The sequence below is a fragment of the Schistocerca nitens genome, chromosome 2, assembly GCF_023898315.1.
Source record: "Schistocerca nitens isolate TAMUIC-IGC-003100 chromosome 2, iqSchNite1.1, whole genome shotgun sequence".
Classification (NCBI taxonomy): Eukaryota; Metazoa; Arthropoda; class Insecta; order Orthoptera; family Acrididae; genus Schistocerca; species Schistocerca nitens.
Genome location: NC_064615.1, coordinates 777,396,791 through 777,415,244, shown reverse-complemented (window position 1 = coordinate 777,415,244; position 18,454 = coordinate 777,396,791). Strand labels below are relative to the sequence as shown.

At 36.8% G+C, this 18,454-nt stretch overlaps 1 protein-coding gene across 2 annotated transcripts in view; it reads left to right on the top strand.

Annotated features, from left to right (window-relative positions):
• The first annotated feature begins 661 nt into the window (after positions 1-661).
• The window catches only part of LOC126237023 (serine/threonine-protein kinase mTOR), a 281,416-nt gene continuing 263,623 nt past the window's right edge, over positions 662-18,454 (top strand). For both annotated transcript variants that reach the window (XM_049946767.1, XM_049946766.1), the window contains exons 1-2: positions 662-787; positions 5,911-6,022. In XM_049946767.1, coding sequence (XP_049802724.1) covers positions 5,930-6,022 — 93 coding nt within the window. In that variant the 5' untranslated portion in view covers positions 662-787; positions 5,911-5,929. The remainder of the gene's footprint in view (positions 788-5,910; positions 6,023-18,454) is intronic.

Here is an 18,454-nt window from a genome sequence, read left to right as displayed (position 1 = left end):
CATACTTCAAGTAAATAGGGCTACGAAAAACAAGTAATTGTTGGATTTACTTTTTACTTAGTTCATGATACTAAGCGGCAATAAACTTAATCACAAAACTGGTCATCACATAGCAACACCTAACGTGTCTAATACTACTAAATAAATATAATAGTGTTAAAAAGTTGCAAAAATACAACGAACGCTCTGTTGAAATTTTTTTGTTTTTAATCCTTATAAATATGTTTTTCATACAAAAATGAAACATGTTATTCTGTCCCATTTGTATTTGTATATTTTTTGTTGAGATAAACAGACGTATGTAAAAGTTTCATTTGTAGTTTATAAATATTTCCATGTACACTTAAAAACATACACATTTCCTTTTTTGGCAAGATTGAGAATTTACTTTCGTATTTCAGCACAAATTACACGAAAAAAAATGTATTAACTCTACATTGATCAAAGATATTTCAAATATTACGTTATCTCTGACATTTCAATTTATGATTGGTTTCTGTCGAATGCATCGTATTTATTTTCGTTTATGGTCGAATATCTTTGAAATGTTTATTGACATTGGGTTTTGTTAGACGTTTTTGTTAGTGTAATTATCCGGAAGACAAAAAAATTAAAGATGTATCGCATACGACGTGCGATACATCATTTGGAAAATCGTATTTTAAAGAAAATACGTATTTTTTCTTAACTAGGATTACAGTATTTAATAGTCCCTACAAATTTTATCAGGGAGACCCAAGAATTTAATTCATTCAAAAAACTAAGAGTTACACCACATTATCTACAGGTAAGGGGACGAAACAGTATGCGTTGATTCTAGGCACCACGTAAATTTTGACTGCCAGCAGTGACACCGGTCGGGGCATGATGTTTCTATGATTTTAAGATATTTGTATAATTAGGCCAATCTTAAATGTATTGCACATTATATCACTGCTTAACAGAAGTTTAACATACAGGCCAAAACCGAAGAAATTTCATAAACAAATGTTTGTAGCAGAGACCCGAAAACGAAAGTAATATATTTTAGGTACTCAAGAAGTACAATAGACATCAGCTACAGTAACAGATATTAGTAGTTGTTAATACCTGGAGGCAAATTCCGTTTGTAATTTGCAGGTACGGGCATGGGTATTGAGCACAAAAGAAATACAGCAGAAATATTTGTGATGAAAGGCGTTATCATGTTATACCTCTTACATGTTCAGTATAATCACGGCTGCTGGGAGTATTGTGGGTAAAATTAAAACATATTTTGTATCTTTCAGCCAGTCTTACATCTTTTAAAAATGTAACAGAAGAGGCCATTAGGAAGATAATGTTTAAGCAGGTAGTTCACTAAGGATGGAACATTTGTAATTCTCACAAAATTAAGTGCATTGGAATTGCCTTACAAAAATTACAATGAACTCGAAACTCTTGCTCTAAATAGTGAGTTTGGTGTGTAACACCATTTTGCATTATAAGCTCTGTACATGAGAAAATACCCTGTGTTCTGACAGCATACAATGCAGCACTGTCCAAAAGATTGTTTCCTCCAATGAATTGGCACCTGCCTCACCACCCTAAAGAAATAATGTCTTATAAACAAAATATACAATCAGTTTGTACAGCTATAACATACACTTACATAAACATCCCAATCGCCATCAGCGTGACAAGTTGTCATACTTCAAGGAATATACGGATGGCTCATGTTGTTCATGGGACCCACAGCAGCGTAGTAACTGAGTCACTCGAGGTCTTGTTATTAAAGCTTGGAGGCAAAGATACAGTAGTTGGACACTGGGTGTTTCAGTGTTACTCATGAGTTGTTGGGCATCTCACACATCTTAAACAACCTTTCAGCAGTTGATTTTGATCCTGCAGGTAATCTAGATTTACTGGTGACTTGCAGCCAATTGTAATGAGACACACTTTCCAAATACTTTATGTTACAGATTTATGTACAGTTTCTTTGGCAGGGGAGGGGGTTAAGGAGTTACTTATCATCTGAAGCATACTCATGGAACGTATTAATATTTAGAAGTAATACATCTTCTCTTATTTTGTAGCAACATGCCAAACTTGTCCTGTTGCATGATTCTGAATTGTGGAACACTTTGTATCATTTTCTACATCGAAAATGCTTGTTTTAGATGATACTTAATTGGGGATCAAAGTATTATCCATTGCACAAAAACGAGGCAGCTGAAGTTTTTCTGGTCCATTCATTCAGTCATTGTGTTCCACATATTCTGATGAAGGAGGGCCTTCAGAGATCTGGAATGAGTATAATTATACATTGATTTGCAGAAGCAGCTACTGCAGATAATAGCAACTAATTTTTACTGGTGATAATCTACTCAAACTGATAATTACAGGAGTTACTTCTAGTGTATTTTATAAATAGAAACCAGTTATTAAAAAAATTAATTCTACATGACTTGCCTGCTGTGTTTATAGGGCCTACTTCAAACTTAACAGTTCTTGTTTTCATTTAATTTATTTATTCATTGAGAGATCATTTAGAGTTGAACCTGTTTAATATGAAAATGAGTGTTTTTGGAGTTTCCATTTCCAAGTTTAAATATTCTTACAAATTTCAAATAAGGCACCCTTTTACTTTAATTTTCGATATTTGGGATTTTCAGCCCTCCTGTCTGATGCCTGCTGGCAATCACTTAATGAATTTTTCAGTAGAATATAGAACTTCTATGTGAACTATAGACATAGATGTATAGTCTGTATAGAAATCATTTTCACTTTTAGTATTATGACAGTATATTTTGTAGCCCAACCTAAATTCACTCTTATTACTGACCTCAAATATCATTGGGTCATGTATTAGTGCTGTACTTCATGTAGCTTTCTGTAAATTGATTATGGTATTTTTTCTTACCTTAGCCTCATTGCCTCAGAAGATGATGCAGTAGGAGAGTATTGAGTGTAAGCGTGCACAGAATATATGTACACACACACACACACACAAACACACACACACACACACACACACACACACACACACACACACGGGGGAAGAGAGAGAGAGAGAGAGAGAGAGATAAAGAAAGAAAGAAATTTCTAAGAGGAAATCTGGCAACACTGAGCTTTAGGTTAACTTATTCACCTGTTTGTGTCACTTCAGTTTGTTATCCAACTCAGTGCCTGGAAATTTCACACAGGTTTTTATTTGCCCATTAATCTCCTTCTATTAACTGTAAGTATTTTTTATTTGTTTGAAATTGTGTTAACATGGTTTTTTTGTAGGGTTAGAAATTAGTTTAACTGAAGTGATCGATATCCCTTTGCTAACTCATAGACCAAACTTGTCACCTTCCAACATATAGACCTTGGGCTACGAAATAGATTAGTCTGTCACCACAACTTACAGTCCAAAAACTCATATAGATACCGAGAAATATTGTCAGAGTTCTGTTCTCTTTCTGTTGTGAGTGGATGAAGTACCTTGCAATTAAAGCCTCCATATTTAATGTTTCCCAACTCTGAATTTTGTTTTCTAGGTCTGTTATCATTTGCTAATGTAATCCTCTGTTTTCTATTGGTAACATATGACTCCATCAATGTAAGCAGCTGCCTTTAATGTCACGAAATTTTAATTTCCCTAGTAGACAATACATATGTTTTTGGATAGGGTCCACTTTTAGCAAAACACAATTTTGTTTTTTAACCCAAACATGTTTCACTGCAGTTGCAGCATCTTCAGTGGGCTTTTATTTCTCATCTGTTAAAGATAAAGAATGTTGTTTACTGTTTGTATACATGTAACTATTAGTTTTTAAATCATAATTACAGTTATTTGAAAAAAATACATAAATTATGAATTCATACCTTTTTACCACATGTTGTGGTTTTTCTGATGTGTTGTGTTTCTACAGTGTTCTACAGTGACTGTTTTGTCCCACAGTTTGTCATCTGCAGCTACTTACACCTTAAAGTAGATAAATTGTTTTAAGTCAAATTTACAATTTGAAATTGTTATTTCTATGCCTGAAATTAATTAATTCTCTCTCTCTCTCTCTCTCTCTCTCTCTCTCTCTCTCTCTGTGTGTGTGTGTCTGTGTGTGTGTGTGTGTGTGTGTGTGTGTGTTTACATAATGTTTCACTTACGTTTTCTTTTTCCTCATCTTCTTCAGTGTCAAACACTATATATTGAGTTGCCACTGTCGCTGTTTCACTGTTTACCAGCTGTAAACAGTGGCAACTCAATATATAGTGTTTGAAGGTGATGAAGATGAGGAAAAAGAAAACGTAAGTGAAACATTCTGTAAGTAGAAACAAACACACACACACACACACACATTGAATTAATTAATTTCAGGCATAGAAATAACAATTTCAAATCATAACTTGGATGTGAGTGGTGACAAACTGTGGAACAAAACAGTCACTGTAGAACACTGTAGAAACACAACACATCAGAAAAACCATACCATGTGGTAAAAAGGTATGAATTCGTAATTTACGTGTTTTTTCAAATATTTGTAATTATTATTTAAAAACTAATAGGTACATGTATACATACAGTAAAGAGCATTCTTTATCTTTAACAAATGAGAAATAAAAGCCCACTGAAGATGCTGCAACTGCAGTGAAACATGTTTGGATTAACAAACAAAATTGTGTTTTGCTAAAGGCAGACCCTATACAAAAACATACGTATTGTTAAAGCAAACACAGAAAAAGAGCTTCAACTCCAATATGATTATTCCCTAGTAGAATTTTGTGATCTACATATTTGAACCCCTTGACAAATTCACAGAAAATACCAGCAGGCTAATTTTATTGTTCAATTTGAGCAGATCTGAGATTCTTGATATAATATATTGCTTTCCTTGTAGAGGATGCCTTTATGAAAGCTAAACTGAGCAATTTTTAAACTGTTAATGTCGGAGAAGTATTTCTTTTGAAGCTACTTTCTCAAAAAAATTTTGAGAACAGGGAGGAGGGATGTGTACCTGTAGGTAGGGATCATTTTATGTACCCCCACTTATGTAAATAAAAGTAACTATTGCTATTTCACTCTTTCACACAACACACACTGTCACATTGACTGATGACAGTGTTAACTCACAGAGAGCCACTACCAAGCCAGCAAGATTTAAGTACTGTGGTTGATATACCAAGGTAGTGAAAAGAGCCACTCGTTTTCAGTGACCAAATCTCTAAGAGTTTGCAAGCACAGTCTCTTGGTGAAGTATGCAAATCCAGTGGATCGATAGCCATGTTTTTCTCCCTGTGTTACGAAGATTTCATTGTTCTGTGTGGTCAGTGATATCAATCTGCCATCATCTTGCAGCTATTTTCCGTAAAGAATTAAACATCATTTAAGTTTCTGTGTTTATTAATTTCACAGAATTTTGAATTTTTTGCATATTGTGCTGTTTTTGCAGATATTGAAACATCTTCCCCTCCCTTTCTCTCTCCGCTTCTTCTTTCACCAGAGACTGCAATAACAATTAGAAGAGAAGCTGAAAAATTAGCATAACTTTTATCACATTGTTGTGCACAATTGGGAATATGAGTGATGATTCTTTTAGCTTCTCATGTAGACTCAAAAGTTAGACAACATTTTTGAAACAGGTAACAAAGCTGTAGCACTGTGAAATTGAGTTACCTGTCCCTTAAAGTATAAGTTCCTGAAGTCACACGAAATAATTTTAAGACTTTTTTAGAGTTTGCCATAGACATTAGAAACCATAAGCTACAAATATGTGCTTGACTCTCTCTCTCTCTCTCTCTCTCTCTCTCTCTCTCTCTCTCTCTCTCTCTCTCTCTCTCTGTGTGTGTGTGTGTGTGTGTGTGTGTGTGTGTGTGTGTGTGTGTGTGTGTGCGCGAATGCAGCTAACTTCTCATTATTGCTCAGAATACTTCTTAATTTTGTGTAATTGTCTGGGTGCATTTTTATAGGCAACACTGAGTGGTCAAGATGTCAAATACATTAATGCAACAGTTTGTGACGGGACTGAAGTCCCGACACCATGAAGTCAGGTTTAAGGCAGCAAGAGATCTATACCATTATGTAAGTATCTGTTTGTTTTTACTGAGTAAGCAGTGTTAAAGATATTTTAAGTATTTGTGTTTTTATTTTTCATTTTTTGCTAAGTCAGTGGCATTTGGTCTTCACTCACAACCACCTTGTAGACACATTTTTAAAGAGTAAGTCCTTTTGACTACTGCCTCATAGTATATTTATTCCCTCATGAAGTATGTTGTAAATGATCCACTGCAGTTCAAAAGAAGTGATGATATACATAATTACAATACCAGAAGAAAAATGACATTCATTACTCCTCTTTAAGGTTTTGTTTAGCACAAAAGGGACATAATGTTGCCACCAAAGATTTTATCACTTACTAAATGATATAAAATATCTGACAACAAAATTAAATTTGAAAATATACTGGAAAAGTTTCTCCTTGACAACACGCTCTGTTGTGTGTGAGAATATCTATTTTTGTACCGTGCAGAAGGTGGTGGGTAGTAATTACTAACTCACAACTGTACACCCAAAAAAATATTGGAAATAGTAGTCATATTTACATATGAATGTGTAATGTGCATGTAGTGTGACTCATTCCACATAATTATGACTTATACAAATTATTCATGAAAAATGAAACTAATTAACTAGCTGAAATTCTTTCATTATACAAGGGTGATTTGATAAATCTGGTAAATTTCCATAAAACAATGGAACATTTGTGCTGCATACATTTAATTGTTGATAGCTGTCTGCATTGGTCGTTTGTTGACTGTGATAGAAAATGGAGAGAACTGAGTTTCGTACTGTTATCAAACACTTTCATTTAAAAGGTTGGTCTGCTGCACAGATCAAAACAGAACTGGATGAAGTTTGCATGGACTCTGCATCATCACTGAAGACCATTTACTTTTGGGTTAATGAATTTAAATGTAGTTTGACAAGCACTGAAGACAAAGCGTGCTCTGGCTGACCAGTTGAGGTCACCACAAAGGAAACCATTGACAGAATCCTTAATATGGTACCGCAAGATCACTGAATAAAAATTTGAGAGATTGCTGTGATCATAGGCATCTCATCTGAGTGAGAGCATAATATCCTGCATGGAGAATTTGCTATGAAGAAGATGTGTGCTGTGATTGCTCACAGTTGACCATAAACACACCTGGCAAATTTCAACACAATATCTGGGGCTGTCTAATCCCAATCTGCAACACTTTTTGCTCCGATTTGTGACTCTTGATGAAATGTGGATCCATCATTATGCACCAGAGTCAAAATAAGGGACAAAGGCTGGTGAAAATGCACCAAAGAAGACAAACACCGTTGTGTCAGCTGGTAAGTTTGATGACCACTATTTTTTCGGATTCTAAAGGAATAATCCTAATAGATTATGTGGAACAATGTAGAATATAACTGGACCCAATTATGCCTCATTGTTGGATCATTTGAAACTTGCCTTGGCTAAGAAAAGACCAAGGTTGATATGCAAAAAAGTGCCGTTCAGTATAGTGCACCATCCCATACATCAGTGATAACAATGGTAAAAGAGCGCAAATCGGGCTCTGAATTGGTTCCCCATCCACCCCTGTCACCAGACTTAGCCCCAATGACTACTTCCTGTTCCCAAACTTGAAACTTTCTGTTGCTGAAAAAAAATTTTCATCAAATGAGGAAATCATAGTTGCAGTCAACGAGTATTTTATGGAGTTTGATTGAGGTTATTTTTCCGATGGGATGAAAAAACTTGACGGATCTCTGGAGCAAGTGTATTCTCAAAGGAGACTATGTCAAGAAGTGAAGAGAGTTGTTTATGAAACAAACATTTTACTTGCTGTTTTACCAGTCTTATCAAACCACCATCTTATATCTTGTAACTGTTTTCATCAACTTTTTTTAAGTACATGTAGCATTACAGTGTATTCACTAAACAATAAGCTCATAAAGTTTGTAGAACTGAGACTTTTTACTTTGGTTGGATGCAGTGTTAGTGAGTGCTCAGTAGCTCATGTCTGATTCATTCTGCAAAAGACTTACCGGAACTTACTTAGAACATTGGCTGCAGTGTCTGGACATCACAGCTGAGGTCTTACTAGTTTACAGAAAACTGGTGTAGTTGTTAACACAGTGACTCTCGTTCAGGCTGAATATACTAAAACTGTAATCTTATGTTCCTGAATGTCATGATCTACACCTACAATTAAAATCTGCAAACCACTGTGAAGTGTAATACCAATGGTGCTTCCAGCAATGGGCAACAACTGAGTTCTTGGAATTTTTTTTTAGTCTGGCTGAGCTGGTTTCAGCCAAGTGTTTCCTTCAGACGTATTATCCATGGGTGGTCTCTAACATACTGTAAGCCAGGTACTCAGTGGGATTATCATGACTGTATTTTAATGTCTGTGATATTTTTGTTAGTGAAAATAGGGGCTTGTATGGAAAGATTTTATGTGATTTAGTACAGAACACTGTCTGAAATGCAGAGGAAATAATGGAAAAACAGTAGGTGGTCGAAGTTATCATGGATTTGGGGGTACATTGACCGGCCAGTACTTCCACCACAACAGTTAGCTGCCATTCCATTGTGGTCAGTATTTCAAAAACACAATGAAGCTTTGTCCACCGAGAAAAAAAAAACTGATATAAAGTTTTCTTTAGTGCTTTATGAAGCCTCATAAAAGGAAAAAACCTAGTGCAGTACATAAAAGTGAGATACATCACCATCGGAATTATAAACATAATGACAGGTACTAAGTTGGAGTACCACACACATAGCTCCCAATTTAGCTGAGCATAATGCCTTCAGTTTCATCTCTCTTAGACCTAAATCCTCATCTCAAAATGTGTGTTACAGTTAGGATTAAGGTTATCGGTTCTCCGTTAATCGAGACAATGTCTGGCACTTTGTGGCCACACAAACTTCACTCTTTGTTTCAAGAGATATTTGACATTATGTGTAGTACCTGAATCTCTGCCTGAACCACAACAGCTTTCAATTTGAGCAATATATGACTGACATCTGTTTTTCTTAGTTGTAGGCACCTTAACAATCACAAATTATCATTTATCTTCATACCAGTGGTTAATGTTGTATTCCTTGGTTTCAGCTTTCATTGGCATCAGCAGTCTTTAATAAATTCTGTATTTGTAATCCTGGGCTAAAAATGACCAGTGGTCAAACTAACCCCGAAACGGAGAAGTCATGCACATGACCTTAGAAATCATAATATAGTGGCAGATACATACATGTGAACAAAAAGCTAATCAGGGGTCCATTTTGAGAATTAATTGCGTAGCTTACATGATGTAGATGAAAACGCCATATATTAAATGATATTGTTGGATTTTCGACAACATTATTTTAACACACTTTTCTGTGTACAATTATGTCACCACACACTCCATTATTTTTAACTGTTACACAAGAAAGCTGGCACAACATGGTGCCATTTAGCTTATATTGATGGAACTTTACCACCAAGTATATACTAAACACTTAACTGAGAACCAGCTGAGAGCTGTAAAACCTTTGGTGTATGAGTGGTCAGAGTAACCACAGTGGTCAAAATATATCCACTTTACGACACTTGAATATTGAGTCGTGTGTTGTCTCCCTTGCTCATAAGTTGCCTCGTAAGTGCTGCCCTTCTTCCCAATATAATGATATTACTCAGCCCACATACATGCAATCTTAAGTACATTGCCACTTGACTCATTAATCCGAATATACTCGAGGTTACTTAAAAGATTGCACGTACGTTGTTTCCAATGAAAAGTTTCTACAGTAACTATGATAGTAATAGATGTATAGCATGACAACCTATGTCCTGTCTAAATATGGTATAACTGTTTTGTATATATTACACTACTTCTGCACAATTGCAACTCATGTCCAGCAGTTGATTACCTCTTCAGTTGAGTGCAGCAGTTAATGTGTTCAAAAAAATATAAGATTAACTCTCCCATTAAGAGGACATTATTTAATGGTTTTCATCAAATAATTATATACTGTAAAGCCAAGTAAGCGTGCTGCTTTCTAAAACAACAAAACATATACTATTATCTCTGATTCTACAAATCAAAATTACTCATATACTCCTCTGCAGTAGAAGATTCTGAATTTTCATAGTTTCGGTTATAGATATATCAAATGTAAATCAAATATAGCAATTCACTCACTAACTGTTCAACATTTTATGTATTTTACACCCATCACCTTCCATCTTTTGTTATGTTTCTTTTCTGGAGTAATCCGAACATTCCACTAAATAAAATGCAGATTGCATGCTTGTATTTGGCCCCTGAGCATAGGATGCTGGGAGCTGAAGCTCACAGTTGGCTCGTAGCACAGTGGCTGCTGAGACTAGTGCCATCTCCTTCTCCCAGAGCAGCCAGCTAATGACTCTTGTACAAAATGAATATGTTATGGTTTAACGCATCTCTGAAGTCATACAAAAGTTGATAGTGAATTTTTAGAAGGACCGGGTACAGCTTCTTCAGTCATTTTTGTAAATAAATTAATATCGACAACACTGCATGTAGATCAGCACTGTATTCACAATGGCTACTTATTGCTATGGCACACTGTACTGTTATGTAACTGAGGCTGGTAACAACCGTAAACATTCCGGAGCAGCATGAACTCAACTGACAACCACCGATCACAGAGGAGCCAAGATAAAATGTGTGATCACAATAAATTATTTTTTTATAACGTCAGATTATTATCTTTGAACCTACTCTTTATGGGAGCTATTAGTTCATTTCCTTGCCTTTAAAATATTTTTAGTAACAAAATTTTTTTTAGATAAAACTAACCTCAGTCGAAACCTTCCTTTCAACTCTGATCTAGACTTTTATTTTCCTTAAAGATTATAATGTCTTGAATATACTTCAACAGCTATGACATGACAAGCTGGGATTTAATTTTATTTTTTAACTCATCTGCAAGTTGGATTCTTTTATTCATCAGTGATGATAGTTACACTTCTGCTTGCTGTAATGGTGTCCTGTATAAATAGTACTGCTATTATGGCCTTGCCCACTAAAAAAAAAATAATAATAATAATAATAATAATAATAAAAAAATTCATCACCACCATTTTTTCGCTGACATTTAGTCAGACAAGCAAATGTTTTCCACTTCATATCCCCATTATGTGTTAAAGCATTTATTGGGTACTTGATACAACTTCTGCAGAAGTGAATAGCAGCACTAAATTCTGACCAAATGGTTCCTTATGCAAATATTGAAATCTAGACTTCGAGTTAGTTAATTCTGTCACACTCAGAGCAAGCAGGACCCCAGTGTGAACACAGTGTCAGGGAGAAAAGTGGCGATATGTGCATGTGTCTGATAGTTAAAATCTTGCAGTCTAAAAATGTGTCTGTCTATGATTCAACATCTCCTCTAAATGGGTTTCTTAGTTAAATATGATTTACAGATGTTGTGTTGTCTAAACAGTTAGTTAGTCAGTGAATTGCTGTATTTGATTTGCATTTGATATCTGCAGTTCTGGTGAAATTAATGTAGTGCCTACTAACACAGTATTAAGCATGTGAGTCATACTTGTGAACTCAAAGAAATTCACTCTCCAGTACTAAAGACTCTGCAAGTAACCACTCTTCCACAAGAGTGTTTAGGACCTACCGCTGACTGAACAAGGTCGGAAATTATATCAGTTCCAAATAATCTTCAAACACAAACTACAAAATTGAAAGTGATCTGTTGGCATCCAATAATCTGGTTGATACCATTACAAATACATCTACCGATTTTGGACTGCGTTGAATTGACCAAGAATGCGAATCCAGTTCAACATTGAATATCAGCTGAACGGTATCTTGAAACCTCTATAGGAACCCGTGCTAACTTTTCTTTAGAAATCAGCTAAAGCAATCCATTAAACTATTGTATTCATAGGTAGTCAAGCTCCCATTCTGATTTATCCAACCTTGTAACATTAACCCATCTGTAACCAGATCAAACTCATGGTCAGACAACTCTCTGATGCCCTGACCAAAATCAAACTGCCATTAAGATCATATTAAATTTTTAGGAACCATTAAATTTGTACAACTGAGTAATGCTACCACCACTTTTTAACAGTTGAGTTTTGTGCGTGATGGCTGTCAGCAAATTTCTCAGCAGCTGGTAGCCTCTCAGTGTACACTTTTTGTCGCTCATGTTGTTGCATGGCTGGAAACATCCAACACCCACAGCTCACAGTATCTTTCCAACCCCCCCTCCCCCCCCCCCCCCAACTGTAACAATTTTTCACAACTATTTGCATAAAGGCATCACAGATATACATAACCACAATAGTATTTTAATGTAAGCTGTTCTGTTCTCATTACCACCACCATCACCACTAGTACTGAAAAAATTCTGTTGAAGTTGTCGAGCTGAACTAAGGTATCCAGTGGTTAGCTCACCATAAATGTAACATGCCAACCATTAGAGGTAATGGACGAAGAGGTGTTAGCTTGCAGAACAGTCAGACAGTAAAAAAAGTGTTGTTGCTTAGTAGGTAGCAGTCATGGGAGGGGTGTAAAGCAGCGACTGTAGGGACAGTTGGGATCAGGATTTCAGTTCGCAGGCATTGTGAAACCAGGTGCAAGCATTGGCCATGAAATAGAGGATATTAAGTCATTAACTAAGGATATGAATTCGGAGGATCAGGCACTGATAATTGGGAGAGCTTGTATTTGCCTGGCTAGGAACTTGAGATACACTACCAGTAGTTATCTGGACACACTGGGAGCAGCAACTACGCTCATAAATGAGAGTCTTGTTGAGGTTCTTTGGCAGTGTGCTCAATCTTGGCGCAACAAAGCTGTACAGCAAGTTAACTGGATGATGAAAGATTTGTTGCGGGTTTCGAGGAGAACTCACATTGGAACTTTCCCATTTGATGTATTTGTGAGACTGGAATACACATTGTGTAGACAGCCTACTGTAGAATAGGAAGTGGAAAGGGGAGTTAGGATATTTGTTAGCTGAGAGAATAAGAAAAATCAGACTTGAGAAAACTCCTGTAATTACTGATCTGACAGTAATCTCTCCTCATAAGGAAGTAAAATAATTTAAGTTGAAAATATAGGAAGAATAGAAAAATTAGAGACTACATGCAGTATCATGCTCCAAAAAATTAGACACTTGAAAAACAAAGTTAATAATCATGTTGTTTATATTAATGACCTAGGAAGCAGGAATTAGTTGATGTCCTGTACTAGACTGAGCACCAATAGACACAAGTAGCTCTTTTGCAGAACAACAAATGGAAGTAAATTTTGTAATGGCACAGTTTTAGTTATTAAACTTTACAGAACTCTGTAGGAAAATCTTCAAAAGTTCTTTAAAAAATTGAAACCATATGCCTATTATGCCCCATGCCTGACAGTAAGTGACAGTTGGGATTTTGAGATTAATTTTTTGAAAGAGTCCACATGATATAGTAATTTACTATTGTACAGCACAGTACCACATTAACAGACAACTTTTTGTATGTGAGGGTATAACAACAAAGTAGTTAGTGTTCATCCAGTTTTAAATGGGTTATCTGACCATGATGATTAATTAGCCATAATAGACAACACAACATCAGTAAATCATAGCCAGCCGAGTGGCCGAGCGGTTCTAGGCGCTACAGTCTGGAACTGCGTGACCGCTACGGTCGCAGGTTCGAATCCTGTCTCGGGCATGGGTGTGTGTGATGTCCTTAGGGTAGTTAGGTTTAAGTAGTTCTAAGTTCTAGGGGACTGATGACTTCAGAAGTTAAGTCCCATAGTGCTCAGAGCCATTTGAACCATGTTTTGTAAATCATATTTAACTAAGAAACCCATTTAGAGGAGATGTAGAACCATACACAGACACATTTTTAGACTACAAGATTTTAGCTATCAGACACATGCACATATCACCACTTTTCTCCCTGGACACTGTGTTCACACTGGGGTGAGTAGCGATCTTGGTTGATCTTCATTAGTGAAGGTACGGAAGAAGTACGGGTTGGAGAAGGGGAGCAGTAGCACAATAGGGGTTGGGGAAAGTGCTGTCTCTGGAAGCATTGATATGATGGGAACAGGATGGTGGTGCAACATTGCAACTTTGGAGAGATCTGCTGGGTTGGAGGAGGGGGGGGGGGGGGATAGAAGCAAAAAGTGGAAGGACTAAGATGTCTGTGCCGGGTGGGTAGAAGGTGTGTGTGAGGCTGGAGGATGGAGAACAGGGCTAGCAAAGGTTGAGGCCAAGAGGGTTGCAGGAATGAACGATATATTGCAGGGATAGTTTCCATCTGAGCAGTTCAAAAAAGCTGGTGTTTCTGGTAAGGTCAGAATGGCATGGGCTGTAAGCAGCCATTATTGTCAAGCTCATCATATTGCATGGCACGAGTGGCAACTGGGTGCTCTAGCTGTCTCTTGGCCATAGTTTGATGGGGGCCATTCGTGCAGACAGATTGCATGTGAGTGGCTGTGCCTGCTTAGAATGCTGCACAGTGGCTGCAGCTGAATTGGTGGTCTACATAGCTTCTATCACAGGTGGCTCTCTCTCCGATAGGGTAGGAAATGCCTGTGACGGAACTGGAGTAGATGGCTGTGGGGGAGGATATATAGAGAACGTCTTGCAACCTGATCTTTTAGGGGCATATGCGAGACTTGGAGCAGAGGTTGGGTTCAGAGATGCGAAAGGAACAGAGAAGGAAACAGCCTAAGTTGGGTGAATGGTGGAATTCCACTGTGGGATGGGTGGGGAGGATAGTGAGGACAGTATTTGTCATTTCAGGGCATGATGAGAGGTAGTTGAAACTCAGGCAGAGAACATAATTCATTTGCTCCAGTTCTGCGTAGTACTAGGTCACGAGCTCCTTTGTGGCCAGTCAGTAGGTACATGGGGAATGGTAGCTCACTAGATCACTGGGTGGAGAGGATCATTTCTGTCTGTGAAGGACTGGGCAGGACTCTGGATGTATTTCATGGACTGCTGATCCCTGCAAATCTGACTGTATGGAGAGGGCTTTTTGGTGTGAAATGGTTGACAGTTGTCAAAATGGTTTGATATAGATGGAGGTGCTGATTGAGCCCTCCTTCAGGCGACTTGATGGACTGATGAGGACAAGGTGAAGCGAATGAGGGAAAAGTTGTTGAGGTTCTGTAGGAATGTTTATTGTGTCTTCACCCTTGGTCAGAATTATGAATATTTCATCACTGAATCTGAATCACGCGAGGGATTCGGGATTTTGGGTGGTTGGGAAGGATTCCTCTAGATGACCCTTGAGTAAGTTGGCATAGGATAGTGCCATGCAAGTGTCCATAGCCATTCAACAGATTTGTTTGTAGGTAGTGCATTCAAAGGTGAAGATGAAGGTGAAGATATAGTTGGTCACAGCGACCAGGGGGAAAGTTGTGGGTTTGGCGTCATTCAGGCATTGGGAAAGATAGTGTTCAGTGGTGGCAAGGCAGTGGGCATTGGGGATGTTTGTGTAGAGTGAGGTGGCATTGGCAGCAATGAGCTTGGTGCTTAGTGATAAAGGGACAGGAACTGTGTGGTTAGTTAATAGATGACAAGGGTAGTGTCTTTTAGTACATTTTTAGATAAATTACTCTACATCTTAAACTATTGTTGCCCATGGAAACTGTCAAATACAGCACCAGTAGAATATCAGAGAAAATGTGTATAACAACAGGCATCAAAATATCATGTAAAAGAAAGAAAGAACTATACAGGATCACCAGAATAAATACCAATGTATGACTGCTTTCCTATTATAGGAGGCATTGTTCTTTATTGAGAAGACTTATTGGAAAATCAAAAAGCTTACATGTTATGTCAGAGATCTATAGCTAAGAAAACAAAAGCAAAAAATGTATATTGCATAGTGAGAAGGAAAATGGCTTCTATCTGTCTAAATGTTCCTGAGAACCTCGGTACAGTGGGCTCAAAGCAAAAAGTATTACGGTTTATGCAACAATGAATACCACAAGCATCCAATCATTTCGAGAGCATCCCAACTCGTTTCAAGTGAATCAGGAAAACAGTTAATTATTTCAAAAGCAAAATTCTTTAAGGTTTATAACATTCCATGTAACACATTAGAAGCGTGTTCTTTCTGGGAAAGCTACTGTATTCAGCCATACATTTAATGTATCCCTTTCATAAGGTATATTCCCAGACAGACTAAAGTGTGTCAGTATTAAATCCCTCTTGAAGAAAAGTAGTAGGATGGTTATTACTAATTATCAGTCTGTTTCATTCTTAATTTCCCTTTCAAAAGTTTGCAAAAAAGTAGTGTACGATATTTAAAAACGGTTGAGCGTATCTGCAAATAACTTTTTTTAATCTGCCTAGTCATTTAACTGTGTAAATCACAGCATTCATGTGGAAAAACTTGAAGTTTATGCTTGCTGAGATGTATTCAATAAGTGGTTTACAACATAATTAATTGATATGAAGCTAAGGCCCACTCCTAACAGGTGGGTTATGCATCTTCATGATGAATCTTCCAAACAGTGAAACAAAATGTTACTGGAACTCCACAGGATTCAATTCTGGGACCACTCCTATTCTTGAGATATTTTTTGGCAGCCAGTGTAAGATGAATGGATCTCTCTCTCTCTCTCTCTCTCTCTCTCTCTCCCCCCCCCCCCCTCTCTCTCTCTCTCTCTCTCTCTCTCTCTCTCTCTCTCTCTCTCTCTCTCTCCCCCTCTCTCCATGTGCGTGTGTGTGCGCACGCGTATGTGCATGTGTGTGCACGTGCACTCACTCCTATCAAGCCCAAAAGTGCTGCAACTATAAAACAAGCATTAAATCAAATATTTAACATTATTATTGATTGGTTCTTCGTAAATGATCGGTCACTTAAGTTAGAAAAAGCATTTCTTTTTGTTATGTACAAGGCAAGGTATATGATTACCAATAACGATACAGCCTGAGGAAAGGAAGTATGTAAAACTGATAGTTCAAAATTCTGGAGTGTGAGATTGATCAGAACTACAGTTGGAAATAATATATTATAGAGCTTCTCAAATGCTTCAGCTCATCAGTAGGTGTTCTATATATAATTGTTGGTTTTGGTGATAAAAAGATGTGAAAATAAGCTTATTTTGAATACTTTGATTCAGTGATGCCATACAGACTTAATTTTATACTAGACACAAAGTATTCAATGCACAGAAACATGCTCTAAGGATGACATCCTTGAATTTCATTTAGGTAATTGTGTAAAAACAGACATTCTAACAACAGTCTCACTATGCATTTACTCTCTTATAAAGTTTGTTGTGATGAATCAAACAGTATTTGAAAATAATAATAGGATTCACAAGTATAACAATAGGAACAGGAACAGCCTCCACTTCCCACAATTTGACCGTACTCCTGCATAGAAAGAGTAAAGTGTGCAGTCATAAAACTAAATTGCCAACTGCCGTACCAGTTAAAGATGTTAGCAGTAATATAAAAAATTAAATATTTTCTACTTGACAACCACCCCTACTGTATAGATGAATTTCTGAGTAGATAGTACGTATGTGGTTGGGTTACATTCATCAAATTCTGTTTTAATTTTAGATTAAAATGACCAGCATGTATGTTTTTACAGAAAAAATATCTTTTATGTAAACTTGACATGTTCCACGTGATGACAAACAGAAAATGCAAAGAAACTAAGCACTATGGAAATTTGTAGGACACTAATGAGTCACAGACTAGTGATCAGGAATTGTGAACCACCTCTTCTCCCATTACCTTCCAAATACTGTATGATGATACAAAATGCCTGCCTCTAGGTTATAAACTTCACAGCCATAGTATTAATGATATCAGCTACAGAGGCAGGTAACTGAGCTATTGCTCTGTTTCTAAGAACATTGATGAACTGTGAAATGTGTAACTTTCTTTCTTTTGGGCCTTATCTTAATACACAGATATAATCTGTAATTAATGAATAAAAAGCAAAATTAATAAAAATAATCATAATGTGACCAGTGTATTTCATATATCAAAACTTTTATATATAAAAACAAAATGAGAAAAAAAAACTGAATAAAGTCAATAATGTGCTTCCGTGTGTGCTGCCGAGTTGTTATTTCTATTTTATGCACAGTATTTTGACGGCTGACCCTGATCTCTTCCTCAGCTGCTGTGAGTTTTGCTGTTGTGTGTACTTGCTCTCTGGACTGCAGCCAGACTGTGATTATTTAAATTAGCTTGTGCAGTTAAATTGAGAAGTGATTTCTACTCATCTGTGCCTGTATATTGCAAATATAGTCAGTTGCTCAGAAGAGGATCCTTTTATTGTATCATATGCATTCACATATATAACACAGAAGAAGGGACTTAATACATGTGCATGCTGTTATTAGTCTGATTTTTTGTTCATGGTTTGTATTCTTAAATATGTGTGTGTCATTTGCTAATATATTAGAAGCAGGGAGAATGGTGGGATTAATTTTTGCTGTACTAAGGTAATT